The sequence below is a fragment of the Amborella trichopoda genome, chromosome 5, assembly GCF_054954075.1.
Source record: "Amborella trichopoda isolate Santa Cruz 75 chromosome 5, AtrichopodaSantaCruz75HAP2 v2.0, whole genome shotgun sequence".
Lineage (NCBI taxonomy): Eukaryota > Viridiplantae > Streptophyta > Magnoliopsida > Amborellales > Amborellaceae > Amborella > Amborella trichopoda.
The window spans coordinates 41,826,476-41,850,429 of record NC_142340.1 but is presented as its reverse complement, the minus strand read 5'-3'; the positions used below and the strand labels follow the sequence as shown (position 1 = coordinate 41,850,429).

The following is a 23,954-nucleotide window of genomic DNA, read 5'->3' as shown; positions in this document are numbered from 1 at the left end:
GAAATAGATCGTCTAGATAAGATGTAGTATTTTTAAGACTTCAAAGTTTTTTGTTCATGTTCATACAACTCGAGGTCGAGATGATCAATTTGAGGGTTTTTCAGTGTTTGAGTAACATTTTCGAATAGATTTTTGAGGTACAACTTATTTTAAAAAGCACTTAGTTAAGAATATTTGTTGAACTTTAATAGATATCTGCATAGGAGTCGTACATCACCCTGCGTACAGCAATCGGGCTACGAACAAAGTGCTCGCCATCACTCCAAATCAAACTCCCAAAGGTATAGTCCCCCTGCATTTGGTGTACCACTGTGAAGGTCACCTTGAAAGGAAGCACTTTGGTTGCATTATTGAAGTATAAAACTGCAGGTTCCACTACTACTTTCACACCAGTAGGAGACAAAACCATAGCTTGGTAGACTGATTGGACCTCACCCACATTGGTAACCTTTCTTGTAATGGTCACTGAAGTTTTAAGCTCAGGAATTACAATAGAGGGTAGGTTTAGATTTGGTATTGAGGGGGGCTCCTTAGGGCAGGAGATTTTTTCTGAGGCGACGAATGAGATGGCAGAATTGTTGTAGCCCATGGCACAGAGGAACATGATATGGTCAGAAATATCCATGTCATAAATGAGACCGGGATCAGCAGCTAGGTTAGGGATCACATGGCCACCACCGTAGTCGAAGGGGTCGGCCACCTTGCGGGGACTTCCCTCTGCTAGCATTGGCTCTTCATTTTTGTCTATTGTTGATGCTTCAATTGGAACGTATTTGCAGTCAATTGATTGTAATATATATTCAAATGATAGATATATGATCATATGCATATACCTGATTCTATGTTTTTTTTTTTTTTTAAATCCACAAGGCATACATTTTTGTATCTCTTAGTTTTTTTAATTTTACAATTTATAATTATTTTTTCTTTAGCACAAGTTAATTAAGGTATATGCTAAAGAGCATGAGGGTCCATGTGGCTTCTAGTGGATTTGCGAGAAGCCATCATAAACATCAAATTACTACCTGGATAGGCCATTTTTTTTAGCAAATAACCAGTAGCTCGTCATTTATTTTTTAGATAAACAAGGGCATTTTACAAAAAGATTGTATACTATAAAATCATTTACTTTTGGCAAGAGAAAAAAAAAAATGAAGAAGAAAAATACCAGTAGTTGCAAATGTGAAATCAGGCAGCTATGTGTGTCATTTTTTCCTTCCAAAACTAAACGAGTGACTCAACCAAACAGGTAAACTCTGGGTTTTTAAGGGGTTAAACAGTTGTCCAAATTAGTGATGAAAAAATTTCAAAGCCAAATTGGATTCCCCTAAGTCAGGTTGGGATCTGGAGCAAAGTGATTACTGTTCGAGGAACCCCATAATTGCTCCAAGTCTAGTAGTTATTAGCTTTCTGTTTCTTTCTTTTTTCTAATTTCATTGTAAAATATAGCTTGATTCAACTAGGGAATGCTCGAGAGCCTAAATCTGAAGCAAACCTTGATGAGTCAGAGCCTGATTCGAGTTTTGAAACACTGGGTCAAAACCAATACCAATTTGAACTGGATCCAACTTGCAACTATGAGGGATTTTCATAAATGGCTTAACATGGTCCTTTGTCGGATGGAGAAAATGATATCAATTGGTATGGGCATCAATGGTTAGGTTGTTGACAATTGAAGCTCTACATCTTAGGTTCAAATGCCAAAATTGATCTTTCATAAGTGAGAGAGAGAGATGCACCAGTGGTGATAAGAGCGGATTTTATTGCAGCAGGAGACCAATTAGGATAGATAGACTTGAGCAAAGCGACTAGGCCGGCTACATGGGGGCATGACATTGAGGTTCCTGACATGAATACAAACTTGTCGCTTGTCGAGTCTGACGTTGGTGCTGCAGCCAAAATGTAGACCCCAGGAGCAGTTATATCTGGCTGTTCCATGAAGAAAAACAAATAGATCTCATACTGTCTCAAAGTTAAATGGGCTTATTCTATGACATTTGTATGCCATTGATTTCATATGATTCACCATGCATGCTTGAAGGTTGCATTCAAAATACAATTGCCTCTTCAACTTTGTTATTTATAGAAATGCATATACGCACCATTTGTTTAAAGTTAATCACTTGTGCAATAGTAGTAGGATGGCTTGAAAATCATGATCTTGAAACCAAAACTAGATTTTGTGATCAAAATTTTTGTATGAGCAATGTCACCATGGTAAAAAATTTAGATGAAAGGGAATCCTTTGCAAAATTTGTGCCTAAACTTGTCCATTTTTGGTATCAAATTGTTGAAAGCACAAGATATTGCTGCTATTGTAACATGAGTATGGTAATTTTTTCAATCACCTTAAAGAGAGAAAAGTGAGCAACCATTTACCTTTAAAATAGCTGGAGATAAGGAATTGGGTCCTCGTGAGGAAAAGATGGCCACTTTGGGTGATTTTATGCTTCCTATTAATGTGTTTGAATGACTTATCTTCACCACTGGAGAACTGCATGCCACTGATCTTTTAATTCGAGTTTCAAAACTTGAACTAGGAATCAACAATTATTTTTAAAATTCATTACACTAGTAGCGAAATTTTCAAGGATTTAATAGGTTAGTAACCCAACTTCGATTAGGAACTTTGAACCCAAGATTGGAATAACTCCATTTCCATTTCAGAGAAAGTATATAAAAATTTCATAAATTAGGTCATATGCATCTTTGTGGATGGCTTGAAATTCTCCTTCGTTTCTCTAGTTATAACAGTAAAGAATAAGTATTCACAATGTTCTTTCTTTGAGGATGATTAACTTAATCCCACAAGGTTTTGGTGGTGAGTAGGGTGATCCTCACTTAGGGTTTAGCTCTCTTTCTTTATGTATTATGCTAAAACATCTTATGCTTTGACGATCCGATAAAAGTTCATTAAATTGTAATATGTAACTAATTATTGAGAATTTTTTTGTTTTGGGTGGAATGAGACTCTAAGCTCATTGTTGTATATCATTAGAGCAGACATGGCTATATTTGTAAACATTAATCTATTGTAGGGTAAGCTCATATGACTACATTGATAAAATATTTAACATAGATTAAGAGGCCATGTATTATGAGAATTTGCAATTTAAAAGTCCATTTAGTAAGGGAACCAAGTTACTATTAGTATATTCATTTACCGTGTAAGCAAGTTCTCGCATTACATAGAACTGCAATGGTGATCATTGTTGGTGTCATTATTGTATCTTGCAACGTGACTATCTTGATAGGAATGTTTCTTGTTGTCACAAAGTCAATAAATAGTTGATCATCTATACAATAACAGATGCTCACCTTACTTCATTATCATCATCAAATTCTTTTCTCAATTTTTTTGGGGTCTGCTATATTTATGCTTGTCTGCTTTTCTGCGCTATTCAGAGTCGTAACCTCAATGAGCCCATAAGTCTCTATATCTGCTCCTCAGTGAGCCCAAAAATATCTATATCTGCTACCTTTACTTCAAAAGATAAAAAGGTATACCACAATGATGTCTAATGGAGTGGTATATTCTTGCCAATAGTTTGAGATACTATTAGAGCAACATGTTTGGGTGCCACTAAAAATCTCTCATAAAAATTTCCAAGAGGTAGAGCCTTGAGAAGGACCTATGCTATTTTGATTACCAGAAGGTCCATTGAAACAACCAATTATCAAGATATGGTGTTCAACAAATCATGCACATATGAGTATAAAGCTCTTTCAGAGGAATGAAATGGGTATAAAAAACCCATGGGTCTTAAGTGAAAAACAAGGAAGTTCTGAATAAGTTATTAAACTGTCTCACCACACGAGAACATTTGGTCAAAGTTTATAGGACAAGTTGACTGTCGAACAAGAACCGTGATCAAAACATTTATAGTTCAAATTCAAATAACAAATGATTCAATCTAAGCGTCATCGGCCTTTTGAATTGAAGAAGGAATGGCTAGAGATCAACAAAAGTTGGACAAAGACTTATGTTCTTCAACCATATCTCTCTTAAAGTCTATAAAACCACTCTAGTCAAAGGGAGGGGATCTTTTGGACACTTCGGAACAAAATTCATCCAGAGGGAACTTAAAACAACAACAAGCTAGTCCACACACAAAGAAGCAAGCAAGCAAGCTTGATTACTAATAGTAATTGCAGCTTAGACTCAACTTTACTAGGTGAGTCTCATTAAACCATTTGGCTTATGTGAGGGTCACTTTTTATACTACATCCTTTGATACAAGGATGGTCCTTGTTTATACAAAATGAACTGGGATGTAAATTAAATAATGTGGCTAAGGTCCCTTAGAAATCCTCCCTAAATCCAATGTTCAACATAAGAAACTCATGATCCGTACCGTAACGATCAAGAATGAGTTTCGTTTTCCCATTTATGTGTTCTGTAGTTTCATTTCAGTTAGAGTCATTTCTTCATTAAAATCTTTCAGGCACACTTTTGGGCAAATCACAGCTGTAGAATGCAACAAATGTTGGCAAGAGTGATAACTATGTGAACCAATAATTCAAAATTCTTCGGCCTTGAATGGGAATCGATTGAGTTGGATCAGAACTAGGTGGACAATTCCGATAGAAAATTCTAGAATCCGCCCAATACATCCGATCATCTGTTTTCCTTATTTCTTTGCGAATTATAACCTAGCCCAACTACTAGCAAAATCAAAATTGGACCCTCGCCGACTTAGGGTCCATTTCCAAATTTTTTTAACACTGACTCCCACTCCCTCTAGGCATGTTCAGAAGAAAAAAAGGGCAAAAAATGTTCTCAAATGATTTTCAAATAGGATTATCATGACTACATGACCAATATAATCAATGCAATATATTTTGCCTTGAATGTCCTTTATAAGAACAAACTATTGAAATGAAGCATTCCTTTGTTGAAGTCCATTATTTGCTTGCCCAAAAACAAATGGACTGTATACCTCAACTATCAATCCTAGAATTGGTTCATAGAGCATGAAGCATATAGGCTCTTATATTTTTATTTGTTTTAATGATATTCTAGAAGGATGGAATTCTAAGATAGAGGGCAAGATAGCTTGTAAAATATGATAGTGAAGAGAAGATAGCTCAAACACATCAGGGAAATGCTTTCTGGACAGCAGGCGATTGAAAGTATTAGAGGTGAATTGGCTCGTTAAGTTAATCAATAAGTGACAAATGTAAGGGCCCATTTGGATGTACTCATTATCACAATAAAGTTAGTCCAGATAATAGGTTATATGTTTTTTAGTTATGTCCATCATAATATATGAGATCACCTTATAGGCATTTATATATATAAGTTTATCTTTTTGAGAAACTGTTTTTACTTTATTCACAAAAATTGCTGAACATCATATGTCATGAGCTAGAAATAACTAAAAATTATAGAAAATCACTAAAAAAAATTAAATAGTTAAATAATATTATGCAATTATGTACCAAACAACTAACAAAATAACACTATTCAGAGTATATATTAATTTTGAAAAATGTTTATAAAAGGTTGAAGCCTTAAACAATCAAATTAAGTGCACCTAAAACATTCATGAGATGATAAATATTTCAATAATAAAAATCCCTCAATTCGATCATCACAATCTCCAGATGTATTGATACGAGAAAACAAAATAGATTTCAAGTTTTGGAAATAGTGCATCTTGTATCAACTATCCCCTCAATTTTCAAGATTTTCAAATGTTCATAGATCTGCTTGATCTACACTATTTTTTAATCTTTTAATTTTATAATTCAAGTTGAAATAAATTTTAAGGTCATCTTAAATATTTTTATACTAAAACAATATATTTTAGTAATATTTGAAGGTGCACCTTAGTTTGCTTGTTAGGGCCTCAGCCTTATACAAACCACATTAACTAATTTTAGATACAATTAAATATTCCATAGAAAATTAAGAGTCATCCAAATAGGACCTAAGAGTTTTTACCAAAAAAATAAAAAATAAAATAATAAGACGATTTTTAACACGAAGGGTACAAAAAGGAAATGACGTACTTGGTGGATAGCAGCATATAGGCGCGGATAGGTACATGCTAATGTCAATCTAAAATTTGCCTTCTAGACATGAGAAGTTCATATATCTTTTAAATAAAGGGGGATGTGTATTTAGGTCACATTGAATATTTTTACATTGAGAAAAAATTAGACAGCACATGTAGAGAGTAGAGATGCAAAGAAGCGTATAAATAAGACACAATAAATTTTTTTTATTAACAAAACAATCTAATGTAATTGAATACTATGAAAGACCTTTTGATGGAGTATCATTGGATTTATTGGAAATCAGAAATAGATTTTTGAATACGGTTTGGAATTGGTTCAGAGTGACGAAAGAGGGGTTTGAGGTTTCTAAAGTTGATGTTTTCTATAACTTGGAAAATTTGATAAATTACCGCTTCCTTAAGATTTGATCGAGATTGATATGGATCTCTCCAATAGAAGGTAGCTTTAAGCTTAATTTTGATGGTTCTTCGTTTGGAAATACTAGGAACGCTGGAATTGGTGGTGTTTGTAGGGGTAGTGAGGGGTCTGTATTATTTTGCTTTGTTGGCCCGTGTGGGGTTGTAACATCTAATCACGCTGAATTGGCTGCCTTATTACAGGGGTGTTTGATATGGAAAGAGAAAAGTTTGGGAAATGGGTTGATTGTTGAAGGGGATTCTCTCAATATTATCAACTGTTGGTCTCTCAATATTATCACCATGTTTGCAGGGAGGCTTTCTTGGCTGCTGATGAGTTGGCTAAAAAAGGGGTGGATCTTGATGGTTTAGTTATTTCCTCTGTTCTACTTTAACCAATTTATTTTTGTTTTGACTTATTGCAATAAAAGTTAAATACTCTTGTCAAAAAAAAAAGAAAAAAAAAAAAAAAAAAAAAGAGAAAAAAAAGAACACTAAGCTCTCAAAATGTAACTGACTCTTTAATAAAACATTATTTCTAAGGAGTGAGCTTACCTGGACTTTTGGATGTAAGAAAGTATCTGAGTGCCAACTTGGTAATCTACTTGAATGCATGGAATTGGTGTGCATGGAGTTAAGAGGTTGTTTGATTGTTGCACAAAGATGGCACCTATTCCCCCCGCTGAAGCAACTGCTTGGGATGCTTGGGTAGTGCTAGGTGCGAAACAGAGAACAACCTTCCCTTTAGCTGACCCAGGCCTTAAAAATCCACTCAAGCATCGCCTGCATATTCTTAGCATTAGAAGGACTCCACTCTTTGAAGTTCAAAAAAGGAGAAAAAGGAAAGAAAGAAAGGTAATTGCTGTGTGTGTGAATGTTATAAATACCCAATGTTCTCGAAACTGATACACAGTTGATTCATTGAGGACATTGGATTTTAGAAATATGAATTTGTATAAGAAAATATATATGATGAGACCATTTATTTTTGATACCAAAAGCTCACAATCATTGTCAACTATGGGATGTGAAATCAAATCGGTGGTGATGTGACAGTAATTAAGCACAATATCCAAAACAAATTTCTCGAAAGCTGTGATATATTTTAGTATGGTAGATTTCATATCCAGTGGCTAAAAACAATTGTGACATTTTTGTACAAAAAATGAATGGTTATACAATCCTTTTACATAAATATCACTCCAACCACATTTTACCAAACAAATATCCTTACCCGTTATAAATTATTTCCTCCCTTTAGGTGTGGTATACAAAGTAGTTAACCTCTTAACACTCAAACCCAGTTCCCCCCAAAAAAAAAGAAAAGAAAAAGGAAAAAAATATAAAAAGGTGAAAATGATTTTGAAAGGGGAAAATTGTTATTAAATCACAATGTTTCTAGAGGTTAAACTTACTCAAAATACTAGAAAACCATAAATCTGCATCCAAAACTTTCTTACAATTTAGGTTCGAAAGTCATTTTTTGAATAGGTTAGGATAATATTTGAAAATACAATGTAGCATCATCATATTAGTATTTACAGTATCCCTCAGTAGACTATGGACAACTCCCCCTTCCTTTCATTCAATCAGTCCCATTTATTGAATACTAAAGGGGACTTTCTCACCTTTTATGGTTTTAAAAAGAGTGAGGTTTGTACAAGTTGCCCACCTCGCAATATATTAGTAAAGTGCATTTCTAGATTTTGCCAGAAGATGTAATTCCGATGTTGAAAACTTTACAATAGATTGAAAATCTGTATTCAACTTTTAAAATTTTTAAAAAAATGCAGATCGAACAGATATATAAATACTTAAAAATCTTGAAAATAGACATTCCAAAAAACTTGTTAGAAGATACACTATTTTTAAGACATGATATTTTTTTATATATCCATACATCTTGAGGTCGAGATAATCAATCGGAAGGTTTTCCAACTTCATAATACTCTTTTGTACTTGATTTTTGAGATGCACCTTAGTTATATCCTACAAAGTTGCAACCTCATAGGAATTTTTTCCTTTAGAACATAGGAAAACTAGTTTGTGAATGAGACAGGGAAGTCCCAACACAGGCTAGGTGTTGGTCCCTCAAGGGACTCTTTGGACTGAGCCAGACTTCAATTTGTGTAATATACGCAGGACAAATGGACCATTCATAGGGTTTAGTAGGCTGGTTTCAACACAGCTTAACTTGGCTAGTTAGACTGAGATTGCAATTAACCCAGGTTTTGAATGGAACAATCAACATTCAGTGGCTAGGTAATTAAAACCAGGTGTCCAACTCAAACAATTGAGCAATTGAATTTAAAACCCAGTACGTTGGCCCCTAGAGTCATTGCTCAAGGTCAGGGAATGTTTTTGTGTATTTTTGTGACAATTTGGCCCTAGGTTAGATGGATGGGAGCCTTGTTGGGCCTAATTTGACATCATTCTACCCAACTTTGAAAAACCTCTAAGAAAAAAAGGGTGCCTTCCTCTTTAAAGAAAGAATAGTAAAAGCATTGCAGTGAGTCTTGGTTTTTTATTATTATAAAGGGTGTAGTTTGTATAAGGCCGAGGCCCTAAACAATCAAAGTAAGGTACACCTTCAAACAGTGCCGAAAATATATCTTTTTAATATCATAAATCTTTATGATGGCCTAAAAATTTATTTAATCTCCAAGTCTAAAATTTAAAGGTTAAAACATAGTATAGATCGAGCAGATATATGAACACTTGAAAATCTTGAAAATTGATGGTCTAGATATGTATTAAAAGATCCACTATTTCTAAAATTTGAAATTTATTTTTTCTCATTTCCATAAATCTTGAAGTCGAAATGATGGAATTGAGAGTTTTTTTTTTTAAGTTCGAAACAACTTCTTTTAGTGATTTTTTGAGGTTTGGGGCCTCACCTTTATATAAACTTGTTATTTTTATAAATGGACCTTAAATCTCTTTAGAAAACATAGTTCCAATATCATCTCCACCTCGATTATTATGGATCTAAAAAAAAAAAAAAGAAAGAAGAGATTTTAGGGCTTAAAAATGGTCAATCTTGCAAACCTTTATCTAGATCCCCGTTTTAGGTGTTTATTTTACACTATTTTTAAAGCTTAAAATTGTGCAGTAGGAACCTTTACAAGGTTTTCCTGAACTTGATCTGCTTTTTTTTATGGGGTTTTAAGCAACATCTTTATCAAAATTTATGTAAATTTTCAACCTTATCAAAACCATCTCCTTCTTTACATACCTAGCTAGAGGTCCAAAGCTACTATTTGTAGCAAGGCTCATTGATTCCTCCAACCCAACAAATGCTTCCAATGTTTTCTCAGTATTCATGGCCTGACCCTACATCACAACAATCAAAATGCTCATGTGAAAAAATTGTTTTCGAAGATTAAGTTGAGATTCTCCAAAAATTTGAATACCAAGAATGTACGATTGTTCCCCAAAGTGATGGCAGTGGGGAATGCGCGATCAATGGTGCTAGCAGCAACTGTTATGATCCAAGGTGCAGTGTTCTTGACTGTTCGAGGTTCAGGCCCTTCATTTCCCCCTGAACATACGACCGTGATTCCCCGAGCCATGGCATGGAATGCGCCAATGGCTATGCCGTCACCTTCGTCCACATAAGAGTAAAGGGGTAGAGTGCGAATGCCAAGGGAAATAGACAGGACATCAACCCCATCATGGATGGCATAGTCAATGGCCTTCAGTATGTCTGCAGCGGACCCGCCTAACGTCCACAAGGCCTTGTACACAGCAAGGCGAGCAAGCGGTGCTCCACCCCGGGCCACTCCAACCGCTAGCCCACGATACGTTGCGGATGCTACTGGAGAGCCCACTGCTGTGGAGGCACAGTGTGTGCCATGGCCATTAATGTCACGAGCAGACACTATCTCGGTAGGGTCAGCAGTGGACACGGGTTCTCCTAGCTCGGCTTCGAGCCCTTTGACGAACCAACGAGCACCGATGAGCTTGCGATTGCAATTTGATGAGTTGAATTGCTGGCCTGGTTGGCAGATTCCCTTCCAACGGCCAGGGATGGGATCCATGCCCTTGTCATTGAAGCTCTCTGACTCAGGCCACACTCCTGGAACACAACTACGTTTTAGTTAGGGGATGCAATTTCTATAAAGCCTAGGCCTTATGAGAAAATGTAAAGCCTCACCTCAAAACCTTGTCCACAAAAATATTTATGATGGCTCTAAATTCTATTCATAATTATTGATTGTAGAATTTAACAAATGGTACATATCTCAAGGACCTATGAACACTTGAAAATGGAGGGTCTCGATGATGTGATACGATGCACGTTATTTTTAGGGATTGAAATACTGTAAATAAAAAACCTATTTATAGTTTGGGATACTTAAAAAAAAATCGTACTTACGGCAAAAACACATCTAAATCATATAAAAAATTTATATAATATTTTCAATTTTTATTAGTTTTTTATTTTTGATATGTACAAATACATATAAATCATATAAAAAAATTTGTATAATATTTTCACTTTTATTACTTTTTTATTTTTGATATGTAGCATGTCTTTTTTGATCAAAACTGCAAGGCAACCTCGGAGGAAGGTCAGCTATACTAATTCTGACTCAACACTACTAATGAATGGATCCAATGAATCCACTTGAAAGAAATTCCTAATTTATCCACTTGGTTTCAAATTTGGAGCCACCCAAAGTCATCTTTCCCTTTGGTTCATACAAGCAAAGGATGAGAAACACAGACAATATTTCGTCACTACAAAAAAGGTGATAGTAATGCCACCATTAACCGCTTAATATAGTAGAAATGCTTGTCCTATCGAGACATAATTTATAACTTGCTATCCTCTTGCCTAGTAGGCAAAGATTTAATTTATAACTTGCTATCCTCTTGCCTAGTAGGCAAAGGTTTAATTTATAACTTGTTATCCTCTTGCCTAGTAGGCAAAGATTTAACTCTTGTGTTAAGTGAAAAGATTGATTCATTCGAATCGACACGACAATCCACAAATTTTACCACTAGGTAATTTACACAAATCATTATTTCTTCTTTCATGGGGGTTTCTTTGTTGTATGCCCTAATTTGCACATAACTCGAGGGTACTCGACTGAATCCCTCACATTGTTTAAAGGGAAAATGACATGGATACTCCTCCCAACCAGATGTGGGGAGGGGATTATCCGTCCAATTCATCAAAGGATCCATGAGGTTTTGGAGACCTGAAGGTCTAAGTTGATCATATTTGTTAAGGAGGCAGACTACATCATTTTCCCTTATTTTTCTTGGTGTCCTTTCAGATACCAGAGCCTCTAGCTCGGCTTATCCTTACGACAGGCTCTAGCTAGTTGAACTGAGCCTCATTGGCGCAATCTGGGTCGAATTAATAATCAAGCGAAATTGGGCTGGGCTGATAGATCGGGCCAGCCCCACCCTGACATTATTTCAATGAATAGACAAAGTGGGCCTTTGGCATGTGGGAAGACATCTTGTTTGAATGAGAGGTGTAAGATTTAACCCCAAGAAGTTCGAAGAAAGTTTTAAACTATTTTTCTTTATTAAAATGCACTAAAAGTTGAACTATTCGGCATTTTACCTTAAGCGTAATCTTTTGTCTTAAAACCTATTTTGATGTATCATCTGATGGGCTACTTGAAATTTGATGAAGAGAATGCTGAACTATGTGTAATCAGATAAAAAAACTGGCGGTAAGAAGTTCAATAGTTCACATTTTAAGTATAGTTTGATAAATTTCCCCTTTCTTATTTTTTATTTGGGGGTTGGGGTGGGGGAGGAGAGGAGGGGGATTGGTGGTATTCCTATATATCTTAAATACACAAATCTTGTTGTAATTTTAGCTTATGACCGTTGAAATAAAACCAGCCAACTCCAAATATTTTGAAAAAGGTTCTAATGATGATGAGGATAACAGTTGGAATAGAACCAAAAAATTATAAGAAACAAAGTTATAAAGGATAGTTCCAATTATTAGTTTTAAAGATGATGATTAGAAGCTAAAAAAATCTGTGTATTGTATATATATAAGGTCATTCTTTTTTTTTTTTTTACAATTAATAGATAAGGACATTCTTGCCCTTTATTTTAGTAGCAGCAGCAGCAATAATAGGGTTGCTAATGAGAAACAGGCCCGTTTCATGATTACTTGGACAAGAACAAAAACTTCTAAAATTATGCTAATGGACATAAGCGTAAATAGTACATATAACTTGATTAAATGAATCAAAGGTCGCGTGTCATGCAGGTCACTATATAAAACGGACTTTTGGCCTCAACTTTTAATTAATTAGGGTTTCGATGGTCAACACTAGTGCTTAAAAAAACGCCGAGCCGAACCGGATTCGCCCTGTTCAACTCGGGAATCGTCATGGACGGATCAAATCGGTGAAAAAAATAGGAATCATCCGGTTTTAGAGAGAACCGGATAGTTCTGCACAGTGACTCGCCGATTCACTGTACGGAATCGGCGAGTCTCGTACAGTGAATCGGCGACAGTGAATCGGCTAGTCCCGTATAAAAGAACACAATTTTTTTTTATTTTTTTCTTGTATTGTAATCCATGATAGATTTTTTTGTAACACTTGATCGATTTTTTTTGTAATCCATGATCGAATTGTTTTTTTTTTTTTTTTATTCTATGATCATGATCGAATTTTTTGTAATCCATGATCAAAATGTTTGTTTTTTTTTCTTGTAATCCATGATCGAATTTTTTGTTTTTTGTTTTTTTTTTTAACCCATGATAGAATTTTTTGTAATCCATGATCGAATGTTTTGTAATCCATGATCGAAATGTTCGTTTTTTTTTTTGTAATCCATGATCGAAATGTTTGTTTTTTTTTTCGTAATCCATGATCGAATTTTTTGTTTTTTGCTTTTTTTGTAACCCATGATAGAGTTTTTTGTAATCCATGATTGAATTTTTTGTAATCCATGATCGAATTGTTTTTTTCTTTTTTTGTAATCCACGATCGAATTTTTTGTTTTTTTTTTTTTGTTTTTTTTTGTAATCCATGATCGAATTTTATGTAATCCATGATCGAATTTTATGTAATCCATGATCGAATTTTTTGTAATCCATGATAGAATTTTTTGTAATCCATGATCGAATTTTTTGAAATCCATGATCGAAATGTTTGTTTTTTTTTCTTGTAATCCATGATCAAATTTTTTGTTTTTTTTTGTTTTTTGTAACCCACGATATAATTTTTTGTAATCCATGATTGAATTTTTTGTAATCCATGATCGAATTGTTTTTTTCTTTTTATGTAATCCACGATGGAATTTTTGGTTTTTTTATGTTTTTTTTTTTTTTGTAATCCATGATCGAATTTTATGTAATCCATGATCGAATTTTTTGTAATCCATGATCGAATTTTTTGTAATCCATGATCGAATTTTTTGTAATCCATGATTGAATTTTTTGAAAATTTGTGATTTTTTTTTTTTAATCCATGATCGAATTTTTTTTTGTAATCCATGATAGAATTTTTTGAAAATTTGTGATTTTTTTTTTTTAATTCATGATCGAACTTTTTTTTGTAATCCATGATAGAATTTTTAAAAAATTTGTGATTTTTTTTTTTTAATCCATGATCGATTTGTTTGAAAATTTGTTAATTTTTTTTTTTAATCCATATTATTCAAAGAGAAAATGAGGGAGATGATGATTCTGTGGCTACCCTATCCCAGCCATATTATTCACATATCGAGTCCCAACAGCATTAGTGTAGGGATGAGCACGACAGTACAGGTGAGCATGAAAGATGGATAAGCTTCGGGGATTTTGGATTGGGAACACAACAAAACACTAACACTCAGAGATTTGGGAATAATCAGACGCCTGCTAATATCGACGATTCGTTTTTAGATTGAATCAATGAATTGTTAAACGAATTCAATGAATGGAACCAGCGTGACCAAGAGGAACAATAACGTCGTCTATCATTTTATTTTTAGATCATATGTTACTAATTTATGCTTTATTGTAGTCCATGTATGTTGATATACTTATTCTATGATAATTCTATGTTTATCCTTTTGTGTGATGTAAATTAAATGATGAATGACGGTTCATGCAGAGAAAGAACATATCAATATTCGCATATTCATTCAAAAACATGAAAATTCTTAATGGAGTACCCTCATTTCTTATTGAATTTCAAAACAACAATATTTATAATGAATTTTAATAATTTTTTCGGATTTTTTTTAAGCTTTATTCAGACAGATTCACCCGATTCTCGATCCGGATCGCCGATTCACCGATCCGAATCGATTTTTTGGGTGCCCGATCCGGGTCACCGAACCGTTTTTTATACCATTGGTCAACACTATGTCTCACTCCCATTTCCGAATGCTAATTGGCAAAACAAAAAGTAAGTAGGGTTTGTTTCTTTTTCTCTCTCCTCCCAAACATTATGAAATGTAAAACATAATTTTTCCAAATGGATTTGTAAATCTTACGAAATTTTAGGAAATTTACAAAATAATACTATTATGTTTTTTATATTAATTTTTTTTGTATTTTTATATATTTTCTATTTTACAATCAAGTCTTAATTTTTCATTTTTTTTTCTTTATTCCCAAACTATTTCTAGCTTAGACATCCGATATCCGAACTGCGGTCTTTCTTTTTGTTTTTTTTTTGGTGAAAAACTCATTTAGATGTTGAACATTCAAATCCACTCGCCCACACCTTATGAGTTTGGACAAGTGTCCGATCCAACCCATGATAAAAAAAGAAAAAGCACAAAAACAGAAACAAGAAAAAGAAGAAGAAGAAGCAGACATGTGGGAACTCAGTAATTTGTCCTATTTTTAGTACAACACTAGTTCAGATAGTGGATGTTCAAACTTATTGTTGGGTTTATGTGGCCTTTAAAGGTTTTATGAGTGCTTGTAAACTGAATTGGTATAGTGGAATATTAACTCAGTGGGAGTGTAGCCGACCGTGGACTATACTAAGCAAACGATGTTTGATGATACCGATATGTGCTTGACGATCTAGGCCAGTCAGTTCGGGAAAACCTATGTTACTTGGGGATAAAGAACAAATCGAGAAGGGTTATAATGGGTTAGCCCTTGATGAGGTCGGAGCATATGCCGAGATGAGTGAGCCAAGGGACTGTGTGACCCTTGTGTGTAATGGTGGCCTACAGAGACAGGGGCCAAAGCCTCATCCATGTGCCATTACACGACATGCATATCGATAGACTTTCGGGAAAGCCAGAAATCCACTTTTTAAGGTGAAGCGTATGCCTGTGTGAGAGATACCCCTATGGGTCATAGAGCTGTGATCGCATCAGGTCTAGATGACATTGATTGATATTTATGGGAAGACCTGTAATCCACATAATAGGATTGCGACCCCTTGGCTCATCGGCCAGACTTTGGTGACCCACTAATGAGCCTCTGCTTGGACTGTGGGTCATGGAAAACACTAGATCGGTCTGATAAAACAAGTGTGGTATGTAATCCGCAGTTGAAAGGTGGAGTGCTCGATGATTGTTGATTCAATTCCTATACCATATGGATCTTTTTCTCATCAAATTAATTTAATTGTGTTTGTTTGACGATAGAAATTATTTAGAATTATTATTTGAATTTTTATGAATCACTGGATATTTTATTTATAATTTCTGGATTAATAAAATTAAAATATTGATTTTACAATGGTTTAAATATTCAAATAATATTCTAAATTTTTTTATTAATTTTAAAAATATAAAAATACCATGGGAGCCCTATTGCTCACATGGGCATATCATATTTCTAGAAGGAGGAGCTCATGAGTGCCTCCCTTGGGTGGCACGCCCCACCCTTATTTTCTTTCCTATTTTTGTGGTTATATGGTATGTGACCATATGGTTGGAAGATATTGACTTGATATATCTTTAAAAGATTTTGTGAAAAGATTGAATAGACTTGTGCTATTTTATAGTATGCATAATATTTTGATTAACTTTATTTTATCTAATTTCTATTGATGGGAAAGTAGTTTAAGAAAAGGGGATAAGGATTCATGTATATTCCATAATGTTGATGACCCATCTATGAAATTGATGATTCAAATATCTCCCCCCACAAGTCACCGTTGATCGACGGTCTAAGTTCAATCTTACAAGAAGAGACAAGCTGAGGAAAACCTTAAGAAACCCTAATCTTGTTCAAACCTATAAAAAAGTGATTGTCTCTACCCAAAATCTTTACACCTTATCTTTCTATCTCTCTCTCTTAAGAAAAGTATCTCTCTCTCATGAGAGCCAAAAAAGGGCGCATGTCCCACTCTCATCTTTAATCTCGCTCTCCCATATTGTGAAAGAACCTAAAAGTTTAGGTTATGAAGTTCTTTTCTCTCTTATCTCTCAACTATGAATTTATGGGTAAGGGTTTTAGGGTTTAGCAAAAAGAGAATCCATATCTCTCAACCTAGGAAGGTAAGGGAATTCACCTAGGGATTGAATCTGTGATCAAAGGGGTTCATGTTCCCTTGGTGTCGCTTGGCCTAAACTTGCTTTCCCGGTTTGAGATTGAAGCAAGATCGTAGATCCCGCACCATCGGATGGTGGTGAATCGGTGTGGGGTGTAATAAGCCCGGTTGAGGTGATCTTCGACACTCTTTTATTTATTTATTGTAATCTTATTTTTTCTTATCAAGCATAGTGCATTGTTATTTTAATGCCAACAAGTTTTAAGATCTTGGTTTTATTGTTATGTTGATTTTATTTTGAAGTATATGTTGCTGTAATAAGACCACTTGTAAGTGATCTTTTGCCAAAACAAAATAGGCAAAATTAAAATAAATATATATATATATATATATATATATATATATATATATATATATATATATATATATATATATATATGTATTATTCCCCGGTAAAAGATCACATAAGTCTTTCTTTCTTTGCTATCAGAGCTATTGATACTTGATGCCATTAGTTATATTTTCTCTTTATTGAGTTTAGATCAAGTTTGAAAATGAGATATAATAAAATAACGCTAATGATTTTTGTGGTCAAGAAATACATCCACGGTTAAGAATTACTGAAATATTCCAACATCGGAAAGGCACTCTGCATAATGGGTATTTTGGGCCATTTAGGAGTAGTGATATGAAAAAGATAATGAGGTATTTTCCTATTACATACTTCAGTGATATTGTGTGTCTTTAAGAGTAGGATCTTCCTGCAAAATTTCAATGGGAGATCCTAAGGGAATTGAGAGTTATGAACTCAACAATGAAGGGTGTCAGTTCTGACCCTACAAAATCCAGGAACTGTCTATTGAGTTGCGTGATTTTTCCCACCAATCATATGATTTTATTGCTCGTTGAAGTTTTATTGTGACTTATTGCAGGGTGTACAAGTGTTGTTTTCTACAATGAAAACTATTTCCATGACTTGGAAGTCATGATTTTATTTATATTCTCAACATAATTTTTTATAGCTCACACTAGGTTTTTAGACTTCCATTATGAGTCTAGTTTCTAATGAAATTTATTTGATAGAGAAATATCTATAGTAAAATAGGAATACAAAATTTGGATTGAAGAGAGGTCATCCAGAATTTTCTGCAGTTTGGACAAACATCCAATCCAACCCACGCTAAAAAAACACACACAAAAAAAGAAAAAGCACAAAAACAGAAACAAGAAAAAGAAGAAGAAGAAGCAGACATGTGGGAACTCAGTAATTTGTCCTATTTTTAGTACAACACTAGTTCAGATAGTGGATGTTCAAACTTATTGTTGGGTTTATGTGGCCTTTAAAGGTTTTATGAGTGCTTGTAAACTGAATTGGTATAGTGGAATATTAACTCAGTGGGAGTGTAGCCGACCGTGGACTATACTAAGCAAACGATGTTTGATGATACCGATATGTGCTTGACGATCTAGGCCAGTCAGTTCAGGAAAACCTATGTTACTTGGGGATAAAGAACAAATCGAGAAGGGTTATAATGGGTTAGCCCTTGATGAGGTCGGAGCATATGCCGAGATGAGTGAGCCAAGGGACTGTGTGACCCTTGTGTGTAATGGTGGCCTACAGAGACAGGGGCCAAAGCCTCATCCATGTGCCATCACACGACATGCATATCGATAGACTTTCGGGAAAGCCAGAAATCCACTTTTTAAGGTGAAGCGTATGCCTGTGTGAGAGATACCCCTATGGGTCATAGAGCTGTGATCGCATCAGGTCTAGATGACATTGATTGATATTTATGGGAAGACCTGTAATCCACATAATAGGATTGCGACCCCTTGGCTCATCGGCCAGACTTTGGTGACCCACTAATGAGCCTCTGCTTGGACTGTGGGTCATGGAAAACACTAGATCGGTTTGATAAAACAAGTGTGGTATGTAATCCGCAGTTGAAAGGTGGAGTGCTCGATGATTGTTGATTCAATTCCTATACCATATGGATCTTTTTCTTATCAAATTAATTTAATTGTGTTTGTTTGACGATAGAAATTATTTAGAATTATTATTTGAATTTTTATGAATCACTGGATATTTTATTTATAATTTCTGGATTAATAAAATTAAAATATTGATTTTACAATGGTTTAAATATTCAAATAATATTCTAAATTTTTTTATTAATTTTAAAAATATAAAAATACCATGGGAGCCCTATTGCTCACATGGGCATATCATATTTCTAGAAGGAGGAGCTCATGTGTGCCTCCCTTGGGTGGCACGCCCCACCCTTATTCTCTTTCCTATTTTTGTGGTTATATGGTATGTGACCATATGGTTGGAAGATATTGACTTGATATATCTTTAAAAGATTTTGTGAAAAGATTGAGTAGACTTGTGCTATTTTATAGTATGCATAATATTTTGATTAACTTTATTTTATCTAATTTCTATTGATGGGAAAGTAGTTTAAGAAAAGGGGATAAGGATTCATGTATATTCCATAATGTTGATGACCCATCTATGAAATTGATGATTCAGATCTCTCCCCCCACAAGTCACCGTTGATCGACGGTCTAAGTTCAATCTTACAAGAAGAGACAAGCTGAGGAAAACCTTAAGAAACCCTAATCTTGTTCAAACCTATAAAAAAGTGATTGTCTCTACCCAAAATCTTTACACCTTATCTTTCTATCTCTCTCTCTTAAGAAAAGTATCTCTCTCTCATGAGAGCCAAAAAAGGGCGCATGTCCCACTCTCATCTTTAATCTCGCTCTCCCATATTGTGAAAGAACCTAAAAGTTTAGGTTATGAAGTTCTTTTCTCTCTTATCTCTCAACTATGAATTTATGAGTAAGGGTTTTAGGGTTTAGCAAAAAGAGAATCCATATCTCTCAACCTAGGAAGGTAAGGGAATTCACCTAGGGTTTGAATCTGTGATCAAAGGGGTTCATGTTCCCTTGGTGTCGCTTGGCCTAAACTTGCTTTCCCGGTTTGAGATTGAAGCAAGATCGTAGATCCCGCACCATCGGATGGTGGTGAATCGGTGTGGGGTGTAATAAGCCCGGTTGAGGTGATCTTCGACACTCTTTTATTTATTTATTGTAATCTTATTTTTTCTTATCAAGCATAGTGCATTGTTATTTTAATGCCAACAAGTTTTAAGATCTTGGTTTTATTGTTATGTTGATTTTATTTTGAAGTATATGTTGCTGTAATAAGACCACTTGTAAGTGATCTTTTGCCAAAACAAAATAGGCAAAATTAAAATAAATATATATATATATATATATATATATATATATATATATATATATTATTCCCCGGTAAAAGATCACATAAGTCTTTCTTTCTTTGCTATCAGAGCTATTGATACTTGATGCCATTAGTTATATTTTCTCTTTATTGAGTTTAGATCAAGTTTGAAAATGAGATATAATAAAGCTAATGATTTTTGTGGTCAAGAAATACATCCACGGTTAAGAATTACTGAAATATTCCAACACCGGAAAGGCACTCTGCATAATGGGTATTTTGGGCTATTTAAGAGTAGTGATATGAAAAAGATAATGAGGTATTTTCCTATTACATACTTCGGTGATATTGTGTGTCTTTAAGAGTAGGATCTTCCTGCAAAATTTCAATGGGAGATCCTAAGGGAATTGAGAGTTATGAACTCAACAATGAAGGGTGCCAGTTCTGACCCTACAAAATCCAGGAACTGTCTATTGAGTTGCGTGATTTTTCCCACCAATCATATGATTTTATTGCTCGTTGAAGTTTTATTGTGACTTATTGCAGGGTGTACAAGTGTTGTTTTCTACAATGAAAACTATTTCCATGACTTGGAAGTCATGATTTTATTTATATTCTCAACATAATTTTTTATAGCTCACACTAGGTTTTTAGACTTCCATTATGAGTCTAGTTTCTAATGAAATTTATTTGATAGAGAAATATCTATAGTAAAATAGGAATACAAAATTTGGATTGAAGAGAGGTCATCCAGAATTTTCTGCAGTTTGGACAAATATCCAATCCAACCCACGCTAAAAAAACACACACAAAAAAAGAAAAAAAAAAAAAAAGAATAAGTCACTTGTCCTATTTTTAGTATAACACTAGTTCATATAGTGGATGTCTGAACTTACTTGGCTCGTTTTTTTTTTTGGCCAAAAGAATGTTAATATATTGAACACTTGATTTCAGTGCTTATGCAAAAACTTATTGGTCTAAACATCCAACCGAAGTCGTCTTTCACTTGACCCGGTTCGGATGTTGGACGTCCAAACTGGGGTTAATATGACAATAAATAAGTAAAGAGGTACTTCGGCTTAAAATATAAAATATACAGAACTTTTTTTAAATGTCAATATTACACTGAATTTTTCAATATCTCTTACTAAACTTGTAACTTTTCTAGTTCTTGATGGTTATCTGAACTTTTACGGTAGGATTCAAGGGATTAGGCTCTTTCTTAGTAAGCACACGATGCATGGCGTGTGAAAGTCTTGATGCATTTTTTAATTAAGATGTAAAAGATAGTATCTTTGATTTTTATTGAGGTTAGACTATTCGTCTTTAATTTTGGGGTGACATATTATTAATATTAAATAATACTAATGGAAAAAGATGTGAAAATTTAAAATAATTAAGGGAAAGTTTGGGATAGGCACAAAAGACGTCGTCAAAGTCTATCCTCGTGCTTGAAATTAGTTATTGACCTAAGTTTTTTAATGAGTAACACCCACACTTATATCATCTCTTTTTTGGGTGCAATAATTTATTTTTCATTTATTTTCATAAGAAAAATTTCTACAATATTTTATTATATTTTTGGAATTGAAAAATAGAAAAGATTTGTATGTGTCAATCTTAAACTATATAGTGGGGCGCAATTCAAAAACTCATAGGAAAGTGGATATAACAAGAAGGATTTTAAGTCTTAAAACTAACCCACCCAATTTTGAGATGGATCAAGAACTTTTGAATCATTGATTTAATTCCCATCCTATCGATGGCAAAAAAAAAAAAAAGGACAAAAGAAGAAGAATAAACACGTGCCTGTGTCAAGAACGCCTACGATGATCCCGTCACCTGAGTTGGCCTTATGAAGAAGGGTTGATGGTAACTTGGGGCTGAGGCCAAGGAAGTCCCAGCTTCTTGTTGTGTGTAGCTCGTACATGTGGTTTGGTATCACACGTATCACACCTTCAAAGCCTACATCATTCACATTTAAAATGCATGTACCATTTCAATAATAACAAAAATAATAATAACAATAACAATAACAATAATTTTCGATGGTCATATCAAAGTGTTCAAGAACACAAAGTCCAAATTTTCCTTTTACAAAAGTTCAAAGAAAATGATCATTCCTTGTATATGCTCTAGATGTCATTCATATATTGGGATGGAAAAACATACAGAAGAGATCATTTACTTTTTATACAAAGAGATCATAAACACTTTTGTCCGTAAGATTTCAAATCAGGCGGTCGTAAGATTGTTATTGACTAGATAATTCTTGAACTTTGTGTGTAATGCCTAGAAGTAATTATGACCTCCTTTTATTCAGGGTCTTATTGAACTTTGTGTGTAATGCCTAGAAGTAATTATGACCTCCTTTTATTCAGGGTCTTATGGTATATGTGGGATAACCTTACCTACATGAAGGCACCATGGCCATTGGAACATCTTACATGGGCTTTATATTCTTAATTCAGAAAATTCTTGTTGTTGATTTATGTTCCTAAGAGTGAAACCAGTGTTAAAAAAATTGAGTCAGCCAAGGTATTCGAGATCTGGCCGAGGCGAGTTATATTTAAAGTTTAAACATATTGTGTATAACTAACTCGCCTCGGTCCATGGCCGAGGCCGAGTTACTCGGATGGGTCCGAGTTGGCTCGTTCGAGTTTTAAAACTATAAGTGAAACATAATAACTGCTGTTAGTACTGATAAATTCCGTTTTCTCCAACGATCCTAAATAAAATTATTTCATCACTTATATTTACCTGAAAGGATCTTTGCTTGATTTTCTGTTAGCCTTGCAGCAAAGCCTGAAAAGCCATGTCTGTAGCTGTACACCATTGACTCCCGAGCTGCTTCTTCGCTACAAAAATATTAAGCGGTAACAACTTTTACATGGAAATATTATCAGGTTAAATTTTATGTTCATTTTAAGTTCGATTCCTACCCCTGAACTGCAAAAGGGAAAAAGAAAAAAGAAAAATCTGGGCAAAGGCAAAGTCGGCAATTTGAAGACACACCTGCCGAGCAGTGTTGTGAGTACGCTATGGTGCAAGTCCCGGACAACATCGGGATCTTCATGGTGCTTCTCTCCCATGTAGACAATGTGCACCTAAAACACCCTCTGTGATTACTTAGCTGTGTTATCTAAACTTAATCCTCACTACTACGGAAAATTTGTAAAGGGATTCTTAAGCCAAGCCATTTCTGTGTGTTGTCTAAGCAGAGTAGTGGCTGATTCATATCTCTGGTTATGACTGGAAATTGGATCGCCCATTGTGCATCTTGCGGTTCTCAAATTAAAAGCCCTGTGTGCTTGTTTGTGTATGTGGTCATATGATCGTGATCGATCAGAACTGTACATAAATTTTTTTTCAAAAAAACATATTTCTCTCAAAAATAAGAGACCCCTGTTTCTGCAAATTTGAAAATTATAAGTCCGAAACAACGGGGGTTCAAGTTGATAGCTCGTGTTGAAGGCACCCAAATTGCAAGCATGAGGTTGTGGGCTCTTCAAACCCAGCCAAATTACCAAAACTGAAAAATAGAAAGGACTATGATCCTTATGTATAATACTTTATCGGAAAATGAAATTACAGTCCATAAATAAGTAAATAAATACAAAAATCGCTAGTCATGAATAAAAATAATAGAACATAGAATGGAAAAAGTGATTAAACCAAGAGTCATTGTAAGGATAATCCTCACATTGCTTGCTGCTCCCACACACTTCAGAAGTTGTGGTACAAGAACTGAGAGAAATAGAAGTTGAAGGAATCCCATCTGGTGTGCGCGCTAGTGCCTGTTCATTCGCTTGTTATACAAGAGAGAAAGTTGCAGCAATCCATTTATAGGCC

The 23,954-nt window shown here is 34.5% G+C and overlaps 1 protein-coding gene across 15 annotated transcripts; it reads right to left on the bottom strand.

Annotated features, from left to right (window-relative positions):
• Positions 1-29: 29 nt before the first annotated feature.
• On the bottom strand, positions 30-23,918 carry LOC18424969 (subtilisin-like protease SBT3.5). Of its 15 annotated transcripts, none has more exons than XR_016056327.1 (10): positions 23,806-23,918; positions 23,118-23,221; positions 22,863-22,960; positions 21,912-22,067; positions 9,833-10,497; positions 9,655-9,752; positions 6,975-7,202; positions 2,380-2,494; positions 1,740-1,889; positions 30-756 (listed from the first exon to the last, which is right to left on the bottom strand). XR_016056327.1 is itself a non-coding variant. In XM_088867952.1 (10 exons), the coding sequence occupies exons 2-10, from the start codon at positions 23,192-23,194 to the stop codon at positions 185-187; spliced, it is 2,199 nt and encodes a 732-aa protein (XP_088724078.1). In that variant the 5' UTR covers positions 23,195-23,221; positions 23,806-23,918; the 3' UTR covers positions 30-184. The 15 variants fall into 15 exon arrangements, 9 of the variants coding, with proteins under 9 accessions (XP_088724078.1, XP_088724077.1, XP_088724082.1 ...); XR_016056326.1 differs by having other exon boundaries at positions 23,118-23,209; XM_088867952.1 differs by having other exon boundaries at positions 1,740-1,929.
• Positions 23,919-23,954: the final 36 nt, after the last annotated feature.

What these genes read in the sequence shown, in the direction of transcription:
- LOC18424969 (XM_088867951.1), bottom strand. Translation starts at nt 23,880, where the DNA reads ATGGGATTCCTTCAACTTCTATTTCTCTCAGTTCTTGTACCACAACTT. An exon ending in GTGTGGGAGCAGCAAGCAAT is followed by an intron (nt 23,210 to 23,805) that starts GTGAGGATTATC and finishes AGGGTGTTTTAG; the next exon opens with GTGCACATTGTCTACATGGG. An exon ending in CGTAGGCGTTCTTGACACAG is followed by an intron (nt 10,498 to 21,911) that starts GCACGTGTTTAT and finishes GTTGTGTTCCAG; the next exon opens with GAGTGTGGCCTGAGTCAGAG.